The 24,522-nt window shown below is 42.7% G+C and overlaps 1 protein-coding gene across 1 annotated transcript; it reads right to left on the minus strand.

Annotated features, from left to right (window-relative positions):
- Positions 1 to 8,833: 8,833 nt before the first annotated feature.
- LOC135557197 (neuromedin-B receptor-like) lies at positions 8,834 to 21,654 on the minus strand. The gene is made up of 3 exons (XM_064990399.1): positions 21,168 to 21,654; positions 13,510 to 13,855; positions 8,834 to 9,365 (listed from the first exon to the last, which is right to left on the minus strand). Exons 1-3 carry the CDS (start codon positions 21,566 to 21,568, stop codon positions 8,982 to 8,984), a joined length of 1,131 nt encoding a protein of 376 aa, XP_064846471.1. The 5' UTR covers positions 21,569 to 21,654; the 3' UTR covers positions 8,834 to 8,981.
- Between the last annotated feature and the right edge of the window lie 2,868 nt (positions 21,655 to 24,522).

Here is a 24,522-nt window from a genome sequence, read left to right on the forward strand (position 1 = left end):
TGTTTGATGCCATTCCATTTGCGATGTTCCAGCCATTATTATGAGCCGTTCTTCCCCCCCTCCGCAGTCTCCTGGGCCCTCCAGCTTCTCTCCAGGACAAAGGTACTGGTAGTAACCACTGGTCATCACACAGAGACAGACACCTTCCAGCTCATGTTTCAGTGACTGGTGTCACTACTGTCCAATATCGTTGAAAGTGTTTACAGTTGATTAGATTGGATAGAACATATGCAGATACCTTAATGAGGCTGCCATCGAGGAGATGTCTACGTTGCTGCTTGCTGCACGGTTGTCTTTTCTTATGCCACAGATTTATACTGTTTAAATATCCTTGTCAAGTTGTACAACTTGTTGATGGATAAACAATTTACAGCACAATTAACACAATTCATCAGTAAACCTCCTTTATACTATGCGTCCATTTTCATTGAATACCCACCTATGGCCATAAGCGCACCGTGTTTGTGCTGTGAGCCATCCTATTCGGAATTCCATAATCAGGAGGAAATGAAAAGACAAACCACTGAAAAACCAAATCAGGCCTGGAGATAAAGCCAGCTTTTCAACAACAAATAATAATGATTCATAACAGATACATGATCTCTACTGTGTCAAGTCTGACTGCATGTGCTTTCTGAAATGAATAAAGACAGGTTGCTCACCTTATCATTGGCACGGTCCTGAATAAATAAGACTAATGAATGTTGGAATAAGTTAAGAAGCATGTCAAATGTGCATACAGACAAACATCTTGTGAGTAGAATTTATTCATGGGATCACATTTATATTATGTGCAGTAATGTAATAGCAACACATGCAAAGTAAATACTTATGCATTTTAAATATAAATATTAAGAAAAAAGCATCAGACCTGGGTTTAAATACTATTTGTAGTATTTCATTTACTTTCAAAGACATTTGGAAGTAAATATTTCAATATTTTTTTATTTGAAAAGACAAGTAACTGAAAATTGGAATGTATTTGGAAATATACTTGGAAAGTATTTGAAAATACTCAAATACACACCCATTTATTTAACCCAGGCATATGAAAATATTATTTGAAAAAACGTAAATAATAGCTTATTAATAGAAAAAAAGATGAAAATACTTTAAAATACTTCTAATAGAAATAGTTGATTCGGGCCACATTATTTGAAAATACTCCATTACACATAAAATAAGTATTTAAATAACACAATCACATACACAGAACCCAGGTCTGAAAAGCATACGGTATCATAACATTACAATTATTCACAGAATTTTACCTGGCACAGTCAACATGACATTATTTTAATATTATTGTGATTATATTACATGCTGTGGATATTTATCACCCAGACACACAGCAGGAGCCTTGGAGGATCCCATTCCAATTACCCAAGCATAGCAAATCCATGGTAATTAGGAGGTGGGCGTAATATCACATTGCATTGGTGGTAGTGAGGTAGGTCCATTATATGATGAAAAATTTCAAACACAAATGTGTTTTACATTGTACCTACCATGTTTCAAGTCATCACAAAATATGAAAGAAGAGAGAACTCTGGTAGAATAACACAAATCAATTTCCATGATGGTGGAAAATGGACAGACCATAGAAAATAGTTGAAGATTCAGTCATTGAGTTTGCTCAGTGGTTACAGACACCAATCCCTTTTCCAGTGAGGCACCTGTTGACTAACCACTTGAGATCAGTGTATTAGGACATAACTAATAAACAGACAGATTGATTTGACCATTTTCCTATAGAAATTATGTAAATTATAACTGCTTTCCCGATTGGGAGGATTAGGAGGAAGAGATAGGATTGGATTGGTTAATGTTAGTGGGTTTAATCCAATAATCATGATCTCCTGATAACTGTAATTGAAAGACTTTGATTAATCATGTTCAGAAAGCACAATTTCTTAGAACTTATTCATGTACATGTTCAATGAAGCTATGCTGTGCATGGAATTATCAAAGTTTGCAAAAGAAACCACACAATATATACAGTGCCTTCGAAAGTATTCAGACCCCTTGACTTTTCCACATGTTGTTACGTTACAGCCTAATTCTAAAATGTATTAAATAGTTTTCTCCCCTCAATCTACACACAATACCCCAAAACAGGTTTTTAGAAATTGTTGATATATATATTATTTTTGGGAAATATCACATTTACACATATCACATATTCAGACTGTTTACACCTGTATTTGGGGAGTTTCTCACATTATTCACTGCAGATCCTCTCAAGCTATGTCAGGTTGGATGGAGAGCATCGCTGCACAGCTATTTTCAGGTCTCTCCAGAGATGTTTGATTGGGTTCAAGTCCGGGCTCTGGCTGGGCCACTCAAGGACATTCAGAGACTTGTCCCGGAACCTAACCTGCATTGTCTTGGCTGTGTGCTTAGGGTCGTTGTCCTGTTGGAAGGTGAATGTTTTCATCGAGGATCTCTCTGTACTTTGCTCTGTTCATCTTTGCCTCGATCCTGACTAGTCTAACAGTCTCTGCTGCTGGAAAAACATCCCCACAGAATGATGCTGCCACCACCATGCTTCACTTTAGGGATGGTGCCAGGTTTCCTCCAGACGTGACACTTGGCATTCAGGCCAAAGAGTTCAATCTTGGTTTCATCAGACCAGAGAATCTTGTTACTCATGGTCTGAGAGTCTTTAGGTGCCTTTGGCAAACTCCAAGCGGGCTGTCAGGTGCCTTTAACTGAGGAGTGGCTTCCGTTTGGCCACTCTACCATAAAGGCCTGATTGGTGGAGTGCTGCGGAGATGGTTGTCTTTCTGGAAGGTTCTCCCATCTCTACAGAGGAGCTCTGTCAGAGTGACCATCGGGTTCTTGGTCACCTCCCTGACCAAAGCACTCCCCCGATTGCTCAGTTTGGCTGTACGGCCAGCTCTATGAAAAATCTTGGTGATCTGTGTTGTGACACAATTCTGTCTTGGAGCTCTACGGACAATACCTTCGACCTCATGGCTTGGTTTTTGCTCTGACATGCATTGTCAACTGTGGGACCTAATAAATACAGGTGTGTGCCTTTCCAAATCATGTCCAACCAATTGAATTTACGACAGGTGGACTCCAATCAAGTTGTAGAAACATGTCAAGGATGGTCAATGGAAACAGGATGCACCTGAGCAAACTTTCAAGTCTCATAGCAAAGGGTCCGAATACTTATGTAAACAAGGTATTTCAGTTTATATATATATATATAATTTGCAAACATTTCTAAAAACCTATTTTCCCTTTGTTATTATGTGGTATTGTATGTTGATTGCTGAGGATTTTTATTTATTTACTCCATTTTAGAATGCGGATGTAATGTAACAAAATGTGTAAAAAGTCAAGGTGTCTGAATACTTTCCAAAAGCACTATATATATATGTATATATATCTTGGTGATCTCTGTGTTGTGACACAATTCTGTCTTGGAACACAGATCACCAAGATATATATATATATATATATATATATATATATATATATATATATATATATATATATCTGTATACACACACTGTATATATTATTATTTGTTTATTTATTTCTATTTCTTTTACAGCAATCATATTGCAGTATTTACAGTTCAATATACTGGGACATGTTTTACTCAACAAAACATCAAACATTTGGTTCACATTGAGCATCTGAAGATAAACATTCAAACATAGCACAGGAAATGGCATTATCAAAGTGATCTAATAAACAAATTCATATGGCATTTATCCTCTTACTGTCCAGCAATAGTGGTGTAAAGGTTTCCATTAACAGTTGGAAACCTGGATCACTGGTTTGAGCCCAGGATGGGTTAGTTGGACAGTAGAGGAAGCTAAGCAGCACACTGATCACCAACTACTTCTCCGATAGAGTTCAGTATGTCAAATCGGAGGGCCTGTTGTCCGGACCTCTGGCAGTCTCTATTGGGGTGCCACAGGGTTCAATTCTCGGGCCGACTCTTCTCTGTATACATCAATGATGTCGCTCTCGCTGCTGGTGATTCTTTGATCCACCTCTACGCAGACGACACCATCCTGTATACCTCTGGCCCTTCGTTGGACACTGTGTTAACTAACCTCCAGATGAGCTTCAATGCCATACAACTCTCCTTCCGTGGCCTCCAACTGCTCTTAAATGCAAGTGAAACTAAATGCCTGCTCTTCAACCGATCGCTGCCCGCACCTGCCCACCCGTCCAGCATCACTACTCTGGACGGTTCTGACTTAGAATATGTGGACAACTACAAATACCTAGGTGTCTGGTTAGACTGTAAACTCTCCTTCCAGACTCACATTAAACATCTCCAATCCAAAATTAAATCTAGAATCGGCCAAACATACCCTCGTAAAACTGACCATCCTACCGATCCTCGACTTCGGAGATGTCATTTACAAAATAGCCTCCAACACTCTACTCAACAAATCGGATGCAATCTATCACAGTGCCATCCGTTTTGTCACCAAAGCCCCATATACTACCCACCATTGCGACCTGTAAGCTCTCGGTGGCTGGCCCTCGCTTCATACTCGTTGTCAAACCCACTGGCTCCAGGTCATCTACAAGTCTCTGCTAGGTAAAACCCAGCCTTAGCTCAGCTCACTGGTCACCATAGCAGCACCCACCCGTAGCACGCGCCCCAGAAGGTATATCTCACTGGTCACCCCCAAAGCCAATTCTTCCTTTGGCCGCCTTTCCTTCCAGTTCTCTGCTGCCAATGACTGGAACGAACTGCAAAAATCTCTGAAGTTGGAGACTCTTACCTCCATCACTAGCTTTAAGCACCAGCTGTCAGAGCAGCTCACAGATCACTGCACCTGTACATAGCTCATCTGTAAATAGCCCATTCAATCTACCTCATCCCCATACTGTATTTATTTATCTTGCTCCTTTGCACCCCAGAATCTCAACTTGCACATTCATCCTCTGCACATCCTACCATTCCAATGTTTAATTGCTATATTGTAATTACTTTTCCACCATGGCCTATTTATTGCCTTACCTCTCTTATCCTACCTCATTTGCGCATGCTGTATATAGATTCTCCTACTGTATTATTGATTGTATGTTTGTTTATTCTATGTCTAACTCCATGTTGTTACGTGTTATTTCTTACATTAGTACCCCAGGTCATCTTAGGTTTCATTACATACAGTCGAGAAGAACTACTGAATATAAGAGCAGCATCAACTCACCATCAGTACGACCAAGTATATGACTTTCGCGAAGCGGATCCTGTGTTCTGCCTTTCACCCAGGACAACGGAATGGATCCCACCCGGCGACCCAAAAAAACGACTTCGTAAAAGAGGGAAACGAGGCGGTCTTCTGGTCAGACTCTGGAGACGGGCACATCGTGCACCACTTCCTAGCATTCTTCTCGCCAATGTCCAGTCTCTGGACAACAAGGTTGATGAAATCTGAGCAAGGGTAGCATTCCAGAGGGACATCAGAGACTGTAACGTTCTTTGCTTCACGGAAACATGGCTCACTGGAGAGACGCTATCGGAGTCGGTGCAGCCAGCTGGTTGCTCCACGCATCGCGCCGACAGAAACAAACATCTTTCTGGTAAGAAGAGGGGCGGGGGCGTATGCCTTATGGCTAACGAGACGTGGCGTGATCACAAAAACATACAGGAACTCAAATCCTTCTGTTCACCTGATTTAGAATTCCTCACAATCAAATGTCGACCGTATTATCTACTAAGAGAATTCTCTTCGATTATAATCACAGCCGTATATATTCCCCCCCAGGCAGACACATCGATGGCTCTGAACGAACTTTATTTGACTCTTTGCAAACTGGAATCCATACATCCTGAGGCTGCATTCATTGTAGCTGGGGATTTTAACAAGGCTAATCTGAAAACAAGACTACCTAAATTGTATCAGCACATTGATTGCGCAACCAGGGCTGGCAACACCTTGGATCATTGCTATTCTAACTTCCGTGACGCATATAAGGACCTGCCCCGCCCTCCTTTCGGAAAAGCTGACCAGGACTCCATTTTGTTGATCCCTGCCTACAGACAGAAACTAAAACAAGAAGCTCCCACGCTGAGGTCTGTCCAACGCTGGTCCGACCAATCTGATTCCACACTCCAAGACTGCTTCCATCACGTGGACTGGGATATGTTTTGTATTGCGTCAGACAACAACATTGACGATTACGCTGATTCGGTGTGCGAGTTCATTAGAACGTGCGTTGAAGATGTTGTTCCCATAGCAACGATTAAAACATTCCCAAACCAGAAACCGTGGATTGATGGCAGCATTCGCGTGAAACTGAAAGCGCGAACCACTGCTTTTAATCAGGGCAAGGTGACCGGAAACATGACCGAATACAAACAGTGCAGCTATTCCCTCCGCAAGGCAATCAAACAAGCTAAGCGTCAGTATAGAGACAAAGTAGAATCTCAATTCAACGGCTCAGACACAAGAGGTATGTGGCAGGGTCTACAGTCAATCACGGATTACAAAAAGAAAACCAGCCCAGTCACAGACCAGGATGTCTTGCTCCCAGGCAGACTAAATAACTTTTTTGACCGCTTTGAGGACAATACAGTGCCACTGACACAGCCAGCAACAAAAACATGCGGACTCTCCTTCACTGCAGCCGAGGTGAGTAAAACATTTAAACGTGTTAACCCTCGCAAGGCTGCAGGCCCAGACGGCATCCCCAGCCGCGCCCTCAGAGCATGCGCAGACCAGCTGGCTGGTGTGTTTACGGACATATTCAATCAATCCCTATCCCAGTCTGCTGTTCCCACATGCTTCAAGAGGGCCACCATTGTTCATGTTCCCAAGAAAGCTAAGGTAACTGAGCTAAATGACTAGCGCCCCGTAGCACTCACTTCCGTCATCAAGAAGTGCTTTGAGAGACTAATCAAGGACCATATCACCTCCACCCTACCTGACACCCTAGACCCACTCCAATTTGCTTACCGTCCAAATAGGTCCACAGACGATGCACTCTCAACCACACTGCATACTGCCCTAACCCATCTGGACAAGAGGAATACCTATGTGAGAATGCTGTTCATCGACTACAGCTCGGCATTTAACACCATAGTACCCTCCAAGCTCGTCATCAAGCTCGAGACCCTGGGTCTCGACCCCGCCCTGTGCAACTGGGTACTGGACTTCCTGACGGGCCGCCCCCCAGGTGGTGAGGGTAGGCAACAACATCTCCACCCCGCTGATCCTCAACACTGGGGCCCCACAAGGGTGCGTTCTGAGCCCTCTCCTGTTCTCCCTGTTCACCCACGACTGCGTGGCCACGCACGCCTCCAACTCAATCATCAAGTTTGCGGACGACACAACAGTGGTAGGCTTGATTACCAACAACGACGAGACGGCCTACAGGGAGGAGGTGAGGGCCCTCGGAGTGTGGTGTCAGGAAAATAACCTCACACTCAACGTCAACAAAACTAAGGAGATGATTGTGGACTTCAGGAAACAGCAGAGGGAACACCCCCCTATCCACATCGATGGAACAGTAGTGGAGAGGGTAGTAAGTTTTAAGTTCATCGGCATACACATCACAGACAAACTGAATTGGTCCACCCACACAGACAGCATCGTGAAGAAGGCGCAGCAGCGCCTCTTCAACCTCAGGAGGCTGAAGAAATTCGGCTTGTCACCAAAAGCACTCACAAACTTCTACAGATGCACAATCGAGAGCATCCTGGCGGGATGTATCACCGCCTGGTACGGCAACTGCTCCGCCCACAACCGTAAGGCTCTCCAGAGGGTAGTGAGGTCTGCACAACGCATCACCGGGGGCAAACTACCTGCCCTCTAGGACACCTACACCACACGATGTTACAGGAAGGCCATAAAGATCATCAAGGACAACAACCACCCGAGCCACTGCCTGTTCACCCCGCTATCATCCAGAAGGCGAGGTCAGTACAGGTGCATCAAAGTTGGGACCGAGAGACTGAAAAACAGCTTCTATCTCAAGGCCATCAGGCTGTTAAACAGCCACCACTAACATTGAGCCACCACTAACACACTGACTCAACTCCAGCCACTTTAATAATGGGAATTGATGGGAAATGATGTAAAATATATCACTAGCCACTTTAAACAATGCTACCTAAAATAATGTTTACATACCCTACATTATTCATCTCATATGTATACGTATATACTGTACTCTATATCATCTACTGAATCTTTATGTAATACATGTATCACTAGCCACTTTAACTATGCCACTTTGTTTACATACTCATCTCATGTATATACTGTACTCGATACCATCTACTGTATCTTGCTTATGCTGCTCTGTACCATCACTCATTCATATATCTTTATGTACATATTCTTTATCCCCTTACACTTGTGTGTATAAGACAGTAGTTTTGGAATTGTTAGTTAGATTACTTGTTGGTTATTACTGCATTGTCGGAACTAGAAGCACAAGCATTTCGCTACACTCGCATTAACATCTGCTAACCATGTGTATGTGACAAATAAAATTTGATTTGATGTTGTTGTATGTGTCAAACTACTTTGCTTTGTCTTGGCCAGGTCGCAGTTGCAAATGAGAACTTGTTCTCAACTAGCCTACCTGGTTAAATAATGATGAAATAAATAAATAAAAACACAGGGACATAGATTTCCTGTCGTGGGAACTACCTGCTCTTTGGGTTTGCAGTTTCGCAGACAGTATATATCTATGCAAACTGTGTAAAGTGAAACATGTAGATTGACACAACAAAACATGAAAAATGGAACATTGTGGATACCGGAATCTCTCAAGACAGATTTGTTGACAAGTTCATGGGTGATCATCTCATCAGCAGTGATATGTGGCATTGTGGGGAATGTATAGACAAGACAGCTTCAAACAAAGCATTTTCTGTTTAGCACACATGCATGACCTTTTCATAATAGTTCTCCTTGTAAAAGCTTTGCACTTAACTTTTTTTTGGTGCCACTCCCACCACTTACATGTCATCAGGTGACATCCTAAACCTACAGAGTGACCTCCTGCCTGTTGCCATGTCCGTTGATGACAGTAGGGGTGGTCTTCTTGATGGAGGTCATTCTTATGGCTGAGGTATGCTGCAGGTAGCTAGTGTTGCGTTCGTGGTGGGGCTTCCTCTTGCAGTGCAGTGAGCTGTTGAAGTGCCTGCGGAAACTCTCACTCAGCAGGTAGAGGGCAAACGGGTTGACACAGGAGCTGGAGAAACTTAGCACCCGGGCCAGCAGGGTGATGATGAGGTGCGACAGAGAGGAGTCGATCTGACGGTAGTTGAAGGAGCGGTACATGTACAAGACATGGTTGGGGAACCAGCAAAGAGCAAAGAGGCCCACAAAAACCAGAACAATTTTGGCCAGCCGTTTTCTCGTCTCCATCTTGGAAAAAGAAAGAAAATAAATATGTAGTGTTTGAAAATGCATGATGATATTCAACATAAAACCCTGTCAATCTTCCAGAAGGATTACAGAGTACAAAATACATAAGGCCTCCTTCCAGAAGGAATACAGAAGGCCTACAAAATACAATCTCTAAATCACTCTGTTCTGTATTTTGCACAGGCTACAAGTATTATGGCTATTGTCCTTCAGTTTCAATACAGTATCTACCAGAGACACCAAACAAGTATGAACAAACACACAAGCAAGAGCCACCAGTACTCCCTTAGATTGCCCTTCAGTCAGCTCTCTAAGGCCTTCCCACACCGTACACAGGATTTAGTATTTTACAATTATTACATGTCACAAATTGTTAGGTTAGATTACTTGTCAGATATTACTGCATGGTCGGAACTAGAAGCACAAGCATTTTGCTACACTCGCATTAACATCTGCTAACCATGTGTATGTGACAAATAAAATGTGATTTTGAATGTTACCAAATTAAAATCTTGATTGTACATGTGCTTCAGTATTCATATTCTGCGATTTGTTTGAGGCTACATCAGCCGACATACTGTAGGCTACCTACACTGCAGAGGTGTAGGCCTATTTGTTCTCTGCATGTGCCAGCACCAGCAGCGCAAGTGCCCATTATTATGTGCAGATACATCAAAAGAGACGGAAGGCGCAGAATTTGGACTAGTAAATGTTTGGGCAGATATGGAAGGTATGGACTTTCTACAGAGGGAATTGGAGGTAATATACCATGTTTTATTAAAGTTATAGCCTATAGTTAGCATGCTACATACTTGCTATTCAATATATTTGTTGTTTGTGCCATGGTAGGACACAGAGGTAGGTAATACTGAAAAGGCAGCTGCGTTCTCTCCACAGCTCCAGCAATCTGACTTTCATCACCTCCGTCCGCGTGCTGTTTGTTGTTCCTTCTCTCTTTGCGATCATTGTTTTGGTATCACAAGCTGAGTGCTCATTGGCTATTGGCAGTAGTCCTTGCTCAATCGCGTCATAGCACTGCTCATACTGCAAGATGCACGATCAAAATATTTCAGGGCATCCGACAGGGTCTGGAGAACCAGACAGGCATCATCAGTGAGTCCTTCACCCGCCCAAACTACGTGAGTCGCGATGTAATGATCCTAGCCCAAATTCATAGAATTTTACTCCGATCGTGAACATTTTCGGGGATGGCAAAAACGTGGCGAATTCGTGTAGTGTATCCTGGCATAAGGCAGTGTGAAAGATATCTTCACTGTGAGAGCCTTTCATCGTTAGCGGAAATCTGAAACTAAAAAGGTCCAGTCCAATCAATACTTCATTCCACAGTAGAGTGGCTGGCAAATAGTACTGATGGCAGGACTATTGCTTCTGAGTACTGCTAAGATTGTTTGAAAATAGTTTCAAGTCTACCTATTTGAACGTATCAGTGAGGTGAGCAGGAGATGGTGCTCTGAAAATCAACCCTGTGTAAGTTTAATAGCCTGGGTAAATGTCATGATTTAGCTCGCCATTCATTGGCAGCCACCAAGTCAAGTGATCCTGGCACTCTACCCAAGATCCTTTTCGGTTTTTCAACAGAAGAATACGGTATGATCATTTTACTTTATTTTGTTCATGACAGTATCTTGTATTGAAGTCGACTTCAAATGATTCAGAAGAGTATTTAAAGGTAAGTCAATAGCAAGCTGTTATATCTGGTAAGATAGTAAAGCTAACCATTGATAAGGATATCAAATTGTGTCATTTTGTTTGATTTGGCACAGTATCAACAATCTTTCATAGGTAAACTGAACATTTTCTGCATTGTTATTAACACATCACAGTTAGTTATTCATTGTTGTATTCGCTGTTCTCTGCAAGAAGTGTGGGGTGTTAATTATAAATGAGATGGTTATGTTACATGAAGTAAAGATTTAAAAAGCAGAGGAGTAAATTAAGATTTCATAAGCTCTACATTTTTGTCTAAATTGATGAGAAAGTGGTGAACATTTCAATTGTTTTTAAAGGGATACTTAGGGATTTTGGCAAAGAAGCCCTTTATCTGCTTCCCCAGAGTCAGATGAAGTGAGCTACCATTTTTATGTCTGGGTGCAGTTTGATAGAAGTTGCTAACTAGCGTTAGCGCAATTGCTAACAAGCGTTAGCACAATGACTGGCCATCTGCTTCATTTTTCTGACCATAGACATCCAGTCATTGTGCTAACGCTAGTTAGCATTGTCTCACAAAACTACCTCTAACTTACTGTACGCAGAGACATACTGTAGAAATGGTATCCACAAGTTCATCTGACTCTGGGAAGTAGATAAAGGGCTTCATTGAAATAGAATGTAGTTTATGCCGTTACTAAAACAGCTGTAGCATTGGATCAGTAGAAACTATTTTAATAACAGAGAAATAGACGGAGATGTCATGCCCTCTCAGACTGAATGTTAGTTATCATAACAGCATAACACAGCCCCTGGCAAAGGGAGATGGTTGGACTGTATCTTTTCATTCATACATATCACGTCTGAAATCATATTCACTAGCAGTGTCTGCCTGGGAAGCATTATTGTTCATATTAAATTGTAAATCTATGTAAAAAAATTATAATAATTAAAATACCATTGGAGGGACCCATCTCTATTCCAGAGTAAATCAAAAGAAAAAAAGATTAGATGATATCTAGAAGCCCTATTTCTAATGCCTTTACTGAAAATTGACTGTACAGCAGTTAAGACCACTGTTACTATAACTATTCATAAAGTCATGCCTGTTAGATGTGATTCAAGAAATATTTTGTAATGTCTTAAACACTTACCAGAATCATGTTTAGTCTGCATATTCTCTCTCTCTCGTCTTCACACACACACTCTCTCTCTAGCCTGTCTTTCATCAGGTTTCTGCAGCTTGTCATATAATGAATGTTAAATACATTTCTGCTTTTCAATAGGGACTGATGCTATCAGAGTTTTCTTCTTAATGAAACTTGAGTCTCTTACAGCCCAATCCCCATAGGGCATGTCTAATAGAACACAACCACAATGCACCACGTCAATAGTCTGTGTTGTCCTTCTAATCCAAAGGTACACCCAGATTATTAACTCATTTGATTTCAAATACAAAAAAAAACCAGAAACAAATCTAGAGACAATAACATTGATTAAGTTGGGATTACTGTGAGGCAGAGACAGTGGAAGCTTAAGTGCAATGATTCGGTCATCCTCCAGGTTTCTGTATTTTTATGTGTCGCACCCAGTGAATCTAGTATAAAACTGTATCTACTCTAAAAGATAGCTGGGACCCAGCCCTCTTGTTGTCTAACATTATAAATGAGTGGATGGTTAGGGCTCCCTCAACTGGAGGACTTACTAACTGTAAATAAGACAACACATGGAGGCCTTCCAGCACCACTCATCACTAGTTGTTTACTATGTATTGCTCATTGTTGATGACAACCTCACATTGGTCAGTGTCAACAGGCTCCTGAGGCTACTTGAATATATTATGACTTGGGTTCAGGTCTAGGTCTGAGTCAGGATGTCAGTGATTGGAAGCTGGGTTTGGGTTTTGGGTCGGCCCTGATCTGGATTCAAGCCCATTTGTTCGATGATTCATTGGACGTTCTTAACGGCAAAGAAGCATCTGATTTACTATGCTTTGGTCAATGGACCCTCAATTAAATGTAGTCGACCAGATCATTGCTTACATTTATAATTTACCTCACCCTTCCCCTGACCTATCATTTTTTTTTACCCCTGTAGACAGTAAAGATCAAGCATCCATGCAACAATCAGTGATACATCTTGACAATGTCCTGTACTTGCCCTTTACAAACTTTAAATACTTACTTGGTGTATTAGGCTACATGTGGAAATATCTGCATTACAACCTAGAGCCTCCTTCCATTTAAACCTATAACAACGGTTCCAGAGTTATGTCAAAAATAGTGAAAAATGTGTGATGCAGTTCAGTTTCTTTGACTTCAAACGTGCACTCTAGCAGCTAACGACATCCAGTAAATTACCTGATGTTCTTAAAATGCCGTCTAGCATTCCAAATAACCACAACTGCAACAGCCAAACCTCATTTGTGACATGTTTGAGATACAGGCAGCAACATGTTGCTGTTGTTGTTACCTACCTGTCTCTTCGTGTGCTCACTGATCTCTCCAGGCATGTCGTGAGCACTCTTGACTAGAGTCCGGGCGATGTGGAAGTAGTATACAGAGATGATCCCCAGGGGAATCAGGAAGTACACCAGGAATATGAGGATGGAGTGGATCTTGGGATGCATGTCGTTGGAAAGGGGATAGGGCACACAGGCGGTGAAGGTCACATTCTTGTCCTGGATGTGTACTACCTGCGAGAAGATGGCCTCGGGCACCGCCAGCATGACGGAGATCACCCAGATGGACACAGCTTTCAGACATGTCCAGAACACGGCACTGGATGTCTGGATGTCCATAGGATTCACAATGGCTTTGTACCTGGAAACACAACAAAACCATAGAAAAATATTAGTGCTCCTTCATCTTGATCCTTTGAAATGACATTAAAAGCAGTCTTTTTCATGCAATTAAATGTCCAGCTGTCCTTACTGCTCTAATTTTCTTGTGTAAATTGAAATATCATTTACATTTATATTTTAATCATTTAGCAGACGCTCATATCCAGAGCGACTTGGTATTGTGATTATAGTTAATCAATCTAATTAACTTTCTTCCTCTTTGCAAAATGAAGAGGCTTTGACAAAGACATGGCATCTCTTGAGTCCATTGGCACAGAATAGTAGCTTCATAGATTGTTGGTGATATTGTAAACATGTAGGAGACCTATGAAGTGCATTATGATTGCACTAGCTAATTAATTACTGTCCTGTCTACAACAAACCCACATTAATTACAATAATTGCCACTGAATGAAATTCTAATTATTCAACTGAAACAGCAATGTGTTCCTGCACTGCTCCCAAAGTGAATCTAAATGTTGAAACCAAAATGTTTACAAGCTGATCAATACAACTCATTTGAAGGTTAGACTTTGGACTTATCTCCTGTGTAAATCAACACTCAGTGCTATGTGCACAAAATAATCCATTCCTGCTAAGTCATATAATGGGAAGAAATATATTAAATGAGGGTGCAACAGAGGAAGTGTGCTCCACAGGGCATGAAGGCTTTTTTTATGCTTCAATGATGGAAGATTTTTCACCTTCTGACAGTTTTCTAAATTATATTTCTGCTGATTAAATGTCTGGTTTGGAGGAGAATCTCCATTGGAAGCCCTTAACTGTGCTGTTACACCAGCCTCAGCTGCCCTCTGCCCCTGTAGAAATCCGCCATAGTCAAAGACTATGCTGCCTCAGGCAAGAACAGGCAAGCGCAGAAAAACTGACAGTCTTTGATATCTCACCAGAGAAAATGCTTATGCATTTATTGTAGTAAACCGCTGTAATCCCACTTCTTTGTGTTTTTATGCTTGAGAGCAAGCGCCCAAAGGAGTGCTAACAAGATTACATTCTTTTAAGCCATCACATAGGGTAAGCATATAAATGGTGTATTTTCATTGCTCACATTACATGCTCAAATGGACTAGGGAGACCATAAAGAGAACAGCTTTAGACTGTAATCTCACCATATGGCTGTCCTAATAGCTCCTAGTGACAGGGATGGCCAACAGTCATGGTCATTTCCGGTGAAGAGTGACACAGCCAAACATTTCCTCCAACTGATATCGCTCTGGATTACGGTTAGTGACATAGAAAGGCTAATTACAAAGCACCATCTTCCGACCCCTATCATGGCCTGCACAATGGGGTATTATTTTTTATCAGAAAATCGCATGGACTTTAATTTGATAATAATAATTTTTTTAAATGTACTAAATCAATATTTGGCAGCCCAGGAATTTATGACATCAGTGAACTTTTAGCTGAGGAAGGAGCTCTTAATACCAGAAGACAAGCTATTTGTGGGGGTATAGAATGGTCACTTGAGAAGGTCAATGTCTCCAAGCACCAGTGGTCTTGTTGAGGGTATGTGGAGGAGAAGAAAGGAAAGTGGGGGCTGGGTCAAATTAAGGTCCCAAACAAAGATGCGGGCATGATTGCCCTTTCAACCATACACACGCAGACAATAAATGATGCGCTGCGCAGATACTTCTGACTGTGACGCCTCCTGAATGTCTCATGTATCAATCTATTCCAATCTCCACATTCATGCTGCTCCTTCCAGGGACGATAAATGGCCATTTAACCATGTGTCTCACCTGAATAAAACAATATAACACAAATTGGGCTTATTGAAGTTAGTACAACCAGCAGGTGTACACTATTTGATCCCTTTAAAATAATTCTGGGGATACACTTGGTCTGTCAATCAAAAAATGAACAGATTTGTCAGTGACAATTGCCCAGCATTCAATTATGATAACACTTGGGGATATAGTTTAGGGATCAGACACTTGTCATTAAAACTAATCAGTCATAAAAATGGATTAATCATTAATAATTACATACAGTGCCTTCGGAAACTATTCAGACCCCTTGACTTTTTCCACATTTTCTTACGTTACAGCCTTATTCTAAAATAGATTTATCCTCATCAGTCTACACACAATACCCCATAATGACAAAGAAACAGGTTTAGAAATGTTTGTTAATTTATTAAATAAAAAAAGGAAACATCTAATTTGCATAAGTATTCAGATCCTTTACTCAGGACTTTGTTGAAGTAGCTCTGGCAGTGATTACAGCATTTAGTCTTCTTGGGTATGATGCTACAAGCTTGGCACACCTGTATTTGGGGGTTTTCTCCCATTCTTCTCTGCAGATCCTCTCAAGCTCTGTCAGGTTGGATGGGGTGCGTTGCTACACAGCTATTTTCAGGTCGCTCCAGAGATGTTCGATTGGTTTCAAGTCCAGGCTCAAACTGGGCCCCTCAAGGACATTGAGACTTGTCCCGAAGCCACTCCTGCATTGTCTTGGCTGTGTTCTTAGAGTCATTGTCCTGTTGGAAGCTACCTTCAACCCAGTCTGAGGTCCTGAGCAGACTAGAGCAGGTTTTCATCAAGGATCTCACTGTACTTTGCTCCTTTCATCTTTCCCTCGGTCCTGACTAGTCTCCCAGTCCCTGCCGCTGAAAAACATCCCCACAGCATGATGCTGCCACCACCATGCTTCACCATAGAGATGGTGCCAGGTTTCCTCCAGATGTGACAATTGGTATTCAGGCCAAAGAGTTCAATCTTGGTTTCATCAGACCAGAGAATATTGTTTCTCATGGTCAGAGTATTTAGGTGCCTTTTGGCAAACTGCAAGTGGGCTACAATGTGCCTTTTACTGAGGAGTGGCTTCCGTCTGGCCACTCTACCATAAAGGCCTGATTGGTGGAGTGCTGCAGAGATGGTTGTCTTTCTGGAAGGTTTCCCATCTCCGCAGAGGAACTCTAGAGCTCTGTCAGAGTGAACATCGGGTTCTGGGTCACCTCCCTGACCAAGGCCCTTCTCCCCTGATCGCTCAGTTTGGCCAAGCGGCCAGCTCCAGGAAGAGTCTTGGTGGTTCCAAACTTCTTCCATTTAAGAATGATGGGGGCCACTGTGTTTTGGGGGACCTTAAATGCTGCAGACATGTGCTTCGACACAATCCTGTCTCTGAGCTCTACTGACAATTCCTTCGACCTCATGGCTTGATTTTTTCTGACATGCACTATCAACTGTGGGACCTTATTTATATAGACTGGTGCATGTCTTTCCAAATAATGTTCAATCAATTGAATTTACCACAGGTGGACTCCATTCAAGTTGTAGAAACATATCAAGGATGATTAATGTAAACAGGATGCACCTGAGCTTAATTTCTAGTCTAATAGCAAAAGGTCAGAATACACTTGTAAATAAGGTATTTATTTGTATACATTTGCAAATATATCTAAACTGTTTTCGATTTGTCATTATGGGGTACTGTGTGTAGATTGCTGAGGGAAAAAAATATTCAATCCATTTTAGAATAAGGCTGTAACGTAACAAAATGTGGGAAAAGGGGTCTGAATCGGAGGTCGACCGATTAATCGGAATGGCCGATTAATTAGGACAGATTTCAAGTTTTCATAACAATCGGAAATCGGTATTTTTGGCCGGCGTTTTTTTTTTTCACCTTTATTTAATCTTTATTTAACTAAGCAAGTCAGTTAAGAACACATTCTTATTTTCAATGACGGCCTAGGAACGGTGGGTTAACTTCCCCGTTCAGGGGCAGAAAGACAGATTTTCTCCTTGCCAGCTCGGGGGATCTAATCTTGCAACCTTACAGTTAACTAGTCCAACGCAGACCTGCCTCTCTCTCGTTGTAACGGCTTTCGTCTGGTGGAAGAGAGTCGGACCAAAATGCAGCGTGGTATTCTTGATACATGTTTAATGACGATGAAAAACGAATAATACAAAAACAACAAACGGAACGTGAAAACCTATACAGCCTATCTGGTGACAACAAACACAGAGACAGGAACAATCACCCACGAAATACTCAAAGAATATGGCTGCCTAAATATGGTTCCCAATCAGAGACAACGAAAATCACCTGCCTCTGATTGAGAATCGCCTCAGGCAGCCATAGACTATGCTAGACACCCCCAAGACAAAACACACCACAATAAACCCATGTCACACCCTGGCTTGACCAAATAAATGAAGACAAACACAATATACTTCGACCAGGGCGTGACAGAACCCCCCCCCCCCCCCCTAAGGTGCGGACTCCCAGATGCCCATTAAAACAATAGCGAAGGGTCCGGGTGGGCGTCTGTCCATGGTGGCGGCTCCGGCGCGGGACGTGGACCCCACTCTATCAATGTCTTAGTCCCTCTTCCTCGCGTCCTAGGATAGTCCACCCTCACCAACCATGGCCTAGTAGTCCTCACCCAGAACCCCACTGGACTGAGGGGCAGCTCGGGACTGAGGGGCAGCTCGGGACTGAGGCAGCTCGAGACTGAGGGGAAGCTCGGGACTGAGAGGAAGCCCAGCACTGAGAGGAAGCTCAGCACTGAGAGGAAGCTCAGGCAGGTAGTTGGATCCGGCAGAACCTGGCTGGCTGGCGGTTCTGGCAGATCCTGGCTGACTGGCGGATCTGGAAGAGTCTGGCTGACTGGCGGATCTGGAAGAGTCTGGCTGACTGGCGGATCTGGAAGAGTCTGGCTGACTGGCGGATCTGGAAGAGTCTGGCTGACTGGCGGATCCTGGCAGACTGACGGCTCTGGCTGCTCCATGCTGACTGGCAGCTCTGGCTGCTCCATGCTGATTGGCGGCTCTGGCTGCTCCATGCAGACTGGCATTTCTGGCTGCTCCATGCAGACTGACAGCTCTGGCTGCTCCATGCAGACTGGCAGCTCTGACTGTTCCATGAAGACTGACAGCTCTGGCTGCTCAATGCAGACTGGCAGCTCTGGCTGCGCTAAACAGGCGAGAGACTCTGGTAGCGCTGTAGAGGAGGAAGGCTCCGGCAGCGCTGAACAGGCGGAAGACTCCGGCAGCGCAGGAGAGGAGGAAGGCTCCGGCAGCGCTGGAGAGGCGAGGCGCACTGTAGGCCTGATGCGTGGTGCTGGCACTGGTGGTACTGGGCCAAGGACACGCACAGGAAGCCTGGTGCGGGGAGCTGCCACCGGAGGGCTGGTGTGTGGAGGTGGCACAGGATGGGCTAGACCGTGAAGGCGTACTGGAGATCTTGAGAGCAGTGCTGGCACAGGACGTGCAAGGCTAGGGATGTGCACAGGAGGCCTGGTGCGTGAGGCTGGCACCAACTTCACCAGCCGACTAACACGCACCTCAGGACGAGTATGGAGCGCTGACCCAGGTGCCATCAAATCCCCGACACGCTCTGTCAGGCGAATTCCATGCAAAAAGCACCAACACAGCAACTCCCTCATTTCTCTCTCCTCCAATTTCCCCATTAACTCCTTCACAGTCTCTGCTTCGCTCACCTCCAACACCGGCTCTGGTTCTGGTCTCCTCCTTGGCTCCTCACGATAAACAGGGAGAGTTGGCTCAGGTCTGACTCCTGACTCTGCCACACTCTCCCTGAGACCCCCCCCAATAAATTTTTGGGGCTGACTCTCGGGCTTCCTTCCGAGTCGCCGTGCTGCCTCCTCATACCGGCGCCTCTCCACTTTCCCTGCCTCCAGTTCTTCTTTGGGGCGGCGATATTCTCCAGGCTGAGCCCAGGGTCCTTCTCCGTTTAGGATTTCCTCCCAAGTCCAGAAATCCTTATTATGTTTCTCCTGCTGTTGCTGTTGCCTGTTACCACGCCGCTTGGTCCCATTGTGGTGGGTGATTCTGTAACGGCTTTCGTCTGGTGGAAGAGAGTCGGACCAAAATGCAGCGTGGAATTCTTGATACATGTTTAATGACGATGAAAAACGAATAATACAAAAACAACAAACGGAACGTGAAAACCTATACAGCCTATCTGGTGACAACAAACACAGAGACAGGAACAATCACCCACGAAATACTCAAAGAATATGGCTGCCTAAATATGGTTCCCAATCAGAGACAACGAAAATCACCTGCCTCTGATTGAGAACCGCCTCAGGCAGCCATAGACTATGCTAGACACCCCCAAGACAAAACACACCACAATAAACCCATGTCACACCCTGGCCTGACCAAATAAATGAAGACAAACACAATATACTTCGACCAGGGCGTGACACTCGTTGCACTCCACAAGGCCTGTTATGCAAATGCAGGAAGCCAAGGTAAGTTGCTAGCTAGTATTAAACTTATCTTATAAAAAAACAATCAATCATAATCACTAGTTAACTACACATGGTTGATGATATTACTAGATATTATCTAGCGTTTCCTGTGTTGCATATATGACTGAGCATACAAGTATCTAAGTATTTGACTGAGTGGTGGTAGGCAGAAGCAGTTTATGACTTCAAACCTATCAACTCCCGAGATGAGGCTGGTGTGACCGAAGTGAAATGGCTGGCTAGTTACCGCGCTCTAATAGAGTTTCAAACTTCACTCGCTCTGAGCCTTGGGGTGGTTGTTTCCCTTGCTTTGCATGGGTAACGCTTTGATGTAGTGGCTGTTGTCATTGTGTTGCTGGTTCGAGCCCAGGGAGGAGCGAGGAGAGGGACGGAAGCTATACTGTTACACTGGCAATACTAAAGTGCCTATAAGAACATCCAATAGTCAAAGGTTAATGAAATACAAATAGTATAGAGGGAAATAGTCCTATAATAACTACAACCTAAAACTTCTTACCTGGGAATATTGAAGACTCATGTTAAAAGGAACCACCAGCTTTCATATATGTTCTCATGTTCTGAGCAAGGAACTGAAAACGTTAGCTTTCTTACATAGCCCATATTGCACTTTTACGTTCTTCTCCAACACTTTGTTTTTGCATTATTTAAAACAAATTGAACATGTTTCATTATCTACTTGAGGCTAAATTGATATTATTGATGTATTATATTAAGTTAAAATCAGTGTTAATTCAGTATTGTTGTAATTGTCTTCATTACAAATACATTATTTATTTTTATTTTTAAATCAGCCGATTAATCGGTATCGGCTTTTTTGCAAAAGCCTCCAATAATCGTATCAGTATCAGAGTTGAAAAATCATAATCTGTCGACCTCTAGTCTGAATACATTCCCGAAGGCACTGTATGTTAATTGTTCTATCACCTTAGCATGCAATTGCCATAACATTTACAATGTCGTAAATTAGGTACAGTATACATAACAATATTGGCATTAAGGATATTTCACATTATCCTATTCTTCATCTTACCTGTCCGCGCTTAGTGCAGTGAGAGTGAACACCGAGACTCCGACTGAAGTGAGTTGAATGACCGGAATTAGTTTGCAAGCCACAACACCGAAGATCCACTCCTCAAAGAAGTATCTGAACGCATCCACTGGAACACAAGTGACCAAAAGCAAAAGATCCCCAGCTGCCAAACTCGAAATAAATATGTTGGGGACGCTCCTCATTGCACTGTTGGTGATAAAAATCTTAACCAAGGTAATGTTGCCCAACAATCCAATCGTTATGATCAGAATATACACAGTCGGTATGACACATCTTATAATAAAATCAATAGTTTCTCTTTCAGCAGGTATCCAATCGTCAGTAAAGTTGTAAAACACAGAATGTCCAGTAAAAGATACGTTCTCTAAAATATTATCCATTGCTTCTCAGGGATTTGTTCAATAATCACCTTGATAAAATGGCATTGAAGACGACCGTTTTCCAAAGCAAGTCTGAGGCGCGGTAGCTGGCCCTCCAAGAAAGTGCTGAAATGTCAGTGCTGCGCGACTCAAGCCACAATGACTGAAGCGCAAAAGGAGGCACTTTTTCAAAACGCATAGCGTCGCCTACGGCAACGATGACGGTAAAAGAAGTCACACCAGTTTTGCGTGTGATGTGTAGCATTGTCAATGCTTCTCACATACAGTTTCAAAGTGGTACGTTTATCGAATATAAACGGAATAAACTATAGGCTATGCTAGGCTACTGTATTAGCACCAAATACAATTGTCACGTTTAGGATGAGAAAGCTGTGCTTGGAAAGATTTGTGAATTAGGATGAGTTTTTTGGGGGGCCAATAAGGAAAATCCAATAAGTAATTTTTCGAAACTGAACCCACTCATTGTCCTGTGCAGGTGTTTCATTATCAGCCCGCCGCATCTGTAAGAGCTGTATGGTGTCCTTCTTTGGGGAAAGTGAAGGGTTATAGAAATGCCATAAATACGGAAAGCAGTGAGGGTGGTAAAGTTAGGGGAAGAGACTCAGAGGTAATTCGAGGGGGGAGTGAAGTAGCCTAAATCAGAACATAAACGAAGGTTTCGCTTGCTTATTCCCCATACGGGAGTTAAAAGAAAGCCATTGAAGGTATGGCTTCTGAATGTTTATACCTCTGGACATGACTGATGTTAGGAACAATATAAATAATCTCATAAATTAGTTAAGAGAGTTGGTCACATCTATCAAAGCGCAACTGAAAACGTAATACACATCTTATCGGGTATAAAAACGGCCTATGAGGCATCGATATTTGTCAAACATTTATTCTAGTGTCAAAATTGTCTATAAAGTGTGAATAGGAAAATTTTGGTCGTAAAGTCAGTCTCGTCCAAAACAGAGTTTTGTCATGACTTAGGCCTACTTTAGGGTTGGGTTTTGATTTCGACAAATGCTCACAGTGGCTACAGCTGCGGTGATTGCGGTCCTATCCAATCCTACCACAGAACACACAGAAGGCCTTTTCACGCGGTGTTGTTCTTAGCCCCGCGCTATTTTAGCCTCAAGTTAAGACTGGCCCTGGCCGAGCTTATCCTGTGTTCACACAGGCATTTGCTGACCCTGGGCTAAGCTTTAGCCCTGGGCTAAGAATGCACACTTTTATATTCCAAAGCCCTGCTAATGGACAAACACATGCAGCCAACATTCTCTCTGACACAAGACCAATTTAAAACAATAACACATTTTTTAACACATTATTTCCTCTTGCTCCTAGGTTAGCATTTTATTTCCAACAGTGATGGTTTGTATAAACCTTGGTGTCTGCCTGTCTGACCTCGGAAACAAAGTTTAACTTTTGAAATGCCATCTCGTCCCTATACAGAGAATGCTGTGCATGGATGAAACATCAACTTTTCTGATCCAAGCGATATCATGCAACAATATTATTATAATGGATGAAAACAGATGAAAATTGAGCGTTTGCTGCCCTTCCAGCTGTAGAGTTTGTGGCTTCAGTTGGCTAACTAAAGGTGCGTTTGTAAATTCACTCTGGCTATCTACCCCCTGATGATAGAGCACTCTCCTCTGACTGTGCCAGAGCGCAGAATAATTGATTGATTTATGAACGCTCAACACCGGTTGAATATGGCTGGTGTCAGTAAACGTTGTCAAAGAAGCATAATTCAACTGTTAGCAGCAGTTATAGTCACCAATTCTATGGATAGCATGAAAACAGCCTAACCACCTCTGCTAGGGCTAGTAAAATGGTCAGAGTGAGATGTTCTCTCATTGTTTCTGGAAGTAGCTAGAAAGCTAGACAAAGTTAGCCAGTTAGCTTGGGTGCTTGACTGCCATTGTAAGGTCAGAACGCTTGGATCAACCTCCTTGGCCAGAGTGTCCAGTGTGCGCTCCTAGAGTGAAACGCTGTCCATTAGTAAATTCAGAATCTAACAAGCTCTGAAATTACCAACGCCCTGAGCGCACTCTGGCACTCCAGAGTGAATTTACGAACACACCCTTAGTGAGAACGTTAGCAAGCCTGCATAGCAACCGTTATTTTTCCATAGCAACCAATGTTTTGCATGGATGAAAGTATTTTTGTATTTTTTTTTTGTCATAGGTTTTGTTCTCAAATGTAAGTGTAGCGGGTTTTATATGTACCACAGGAAAACCAAGAATTGAAGAGCGACACCACGGCTATCTTTTTGGCTTTTATGTTGATCTGCAATAGTATTGTGAAAAGACAGGACCAGAACACATCAGTTTCCAATGCACCATCTGACAAGTTGTTCTTTCTCTCTGTTTTCTCAGACTCACACAAATCACATTCATACATAAAGCCATAATGTATAGAATAATAACCAGTCCTTAATACAACAAATGCATAATCTTAATTCTTAGACAATAGAACCATACCTGCAATAGTATTGTGAAAAGACAGGACAGGAACACATCAGTCTCCAATGCACCATCTGACAAGTTGTTCTATACAGGAGCATGAAGAAAGGTAAAACACATATCCTGTCTCACATCCCCAATACATTGCTAGGTGCTTTCAGTGATGACAGTACCAAAATACAACAACTCATGTACAAAAACAAGTTACAACGTGAAATCGCCTCTATCCTGTTCAGACCATAGAGGGCCAAAACTACATCTCCCATATTGCAACGCCAGCACCAGTCGGCAGCTCAGCTAACCGTCTCCATCACAGAAAGGCATGCTAGCTAGCAACAGCAGCACTTTTAGCACTCTGTAAACTATATTAATGACAACAATAAAACTCAAAGTTACATGTTTCAATAGTCTCACACTCCCTTATAACAATATCTACAGCATTCAACTTGGTGTGGTTTATGTATTTCACTTTATGGACTTCTACAAAAGATTAATCTCAAC

Source organism: Oncorhynchus masou, chromosome 16 (genome assembly GCF_036934945.1).
Source record: "Oncorhynchus masou masou isolate Uvic2021 chromosome 16, UVic_Omas_1.1, whole genome shotgun sequence".
Classification (NCBI taxonomy): domain Eukaryota; kingdom Metazoa; phylum Chordata; class Actinopteri; order Salmoniformes; family Salmonidae; genus Oncorhynchus; species Oncorhynchus masou.

Bases quoted from the DNA above. Each gene is read 5' to 3' on its own strand.
- LOC135557197 (XM_064990399.1), bottom strand. From the start codon at position 21,568: ATGGATAATATTTTAGAGAACGTATCTTTTACTGGACATTCTGTGTTT. The intron at 13,856-21,167 runs GTAAGATGAAGA...TTGTGTTTCCAG, and splicing joins ACTGCACTAAGCGCGGACAG to GTACAAAGCCATTGTGAATC. The intron at 9,366-13,509 runs GTAGGTAACAAC...TCTTTTTCCAAG, and splicing joins GTGAGCACACGAAGAGACAG to ATGGAGACGAGAAAACGGCT.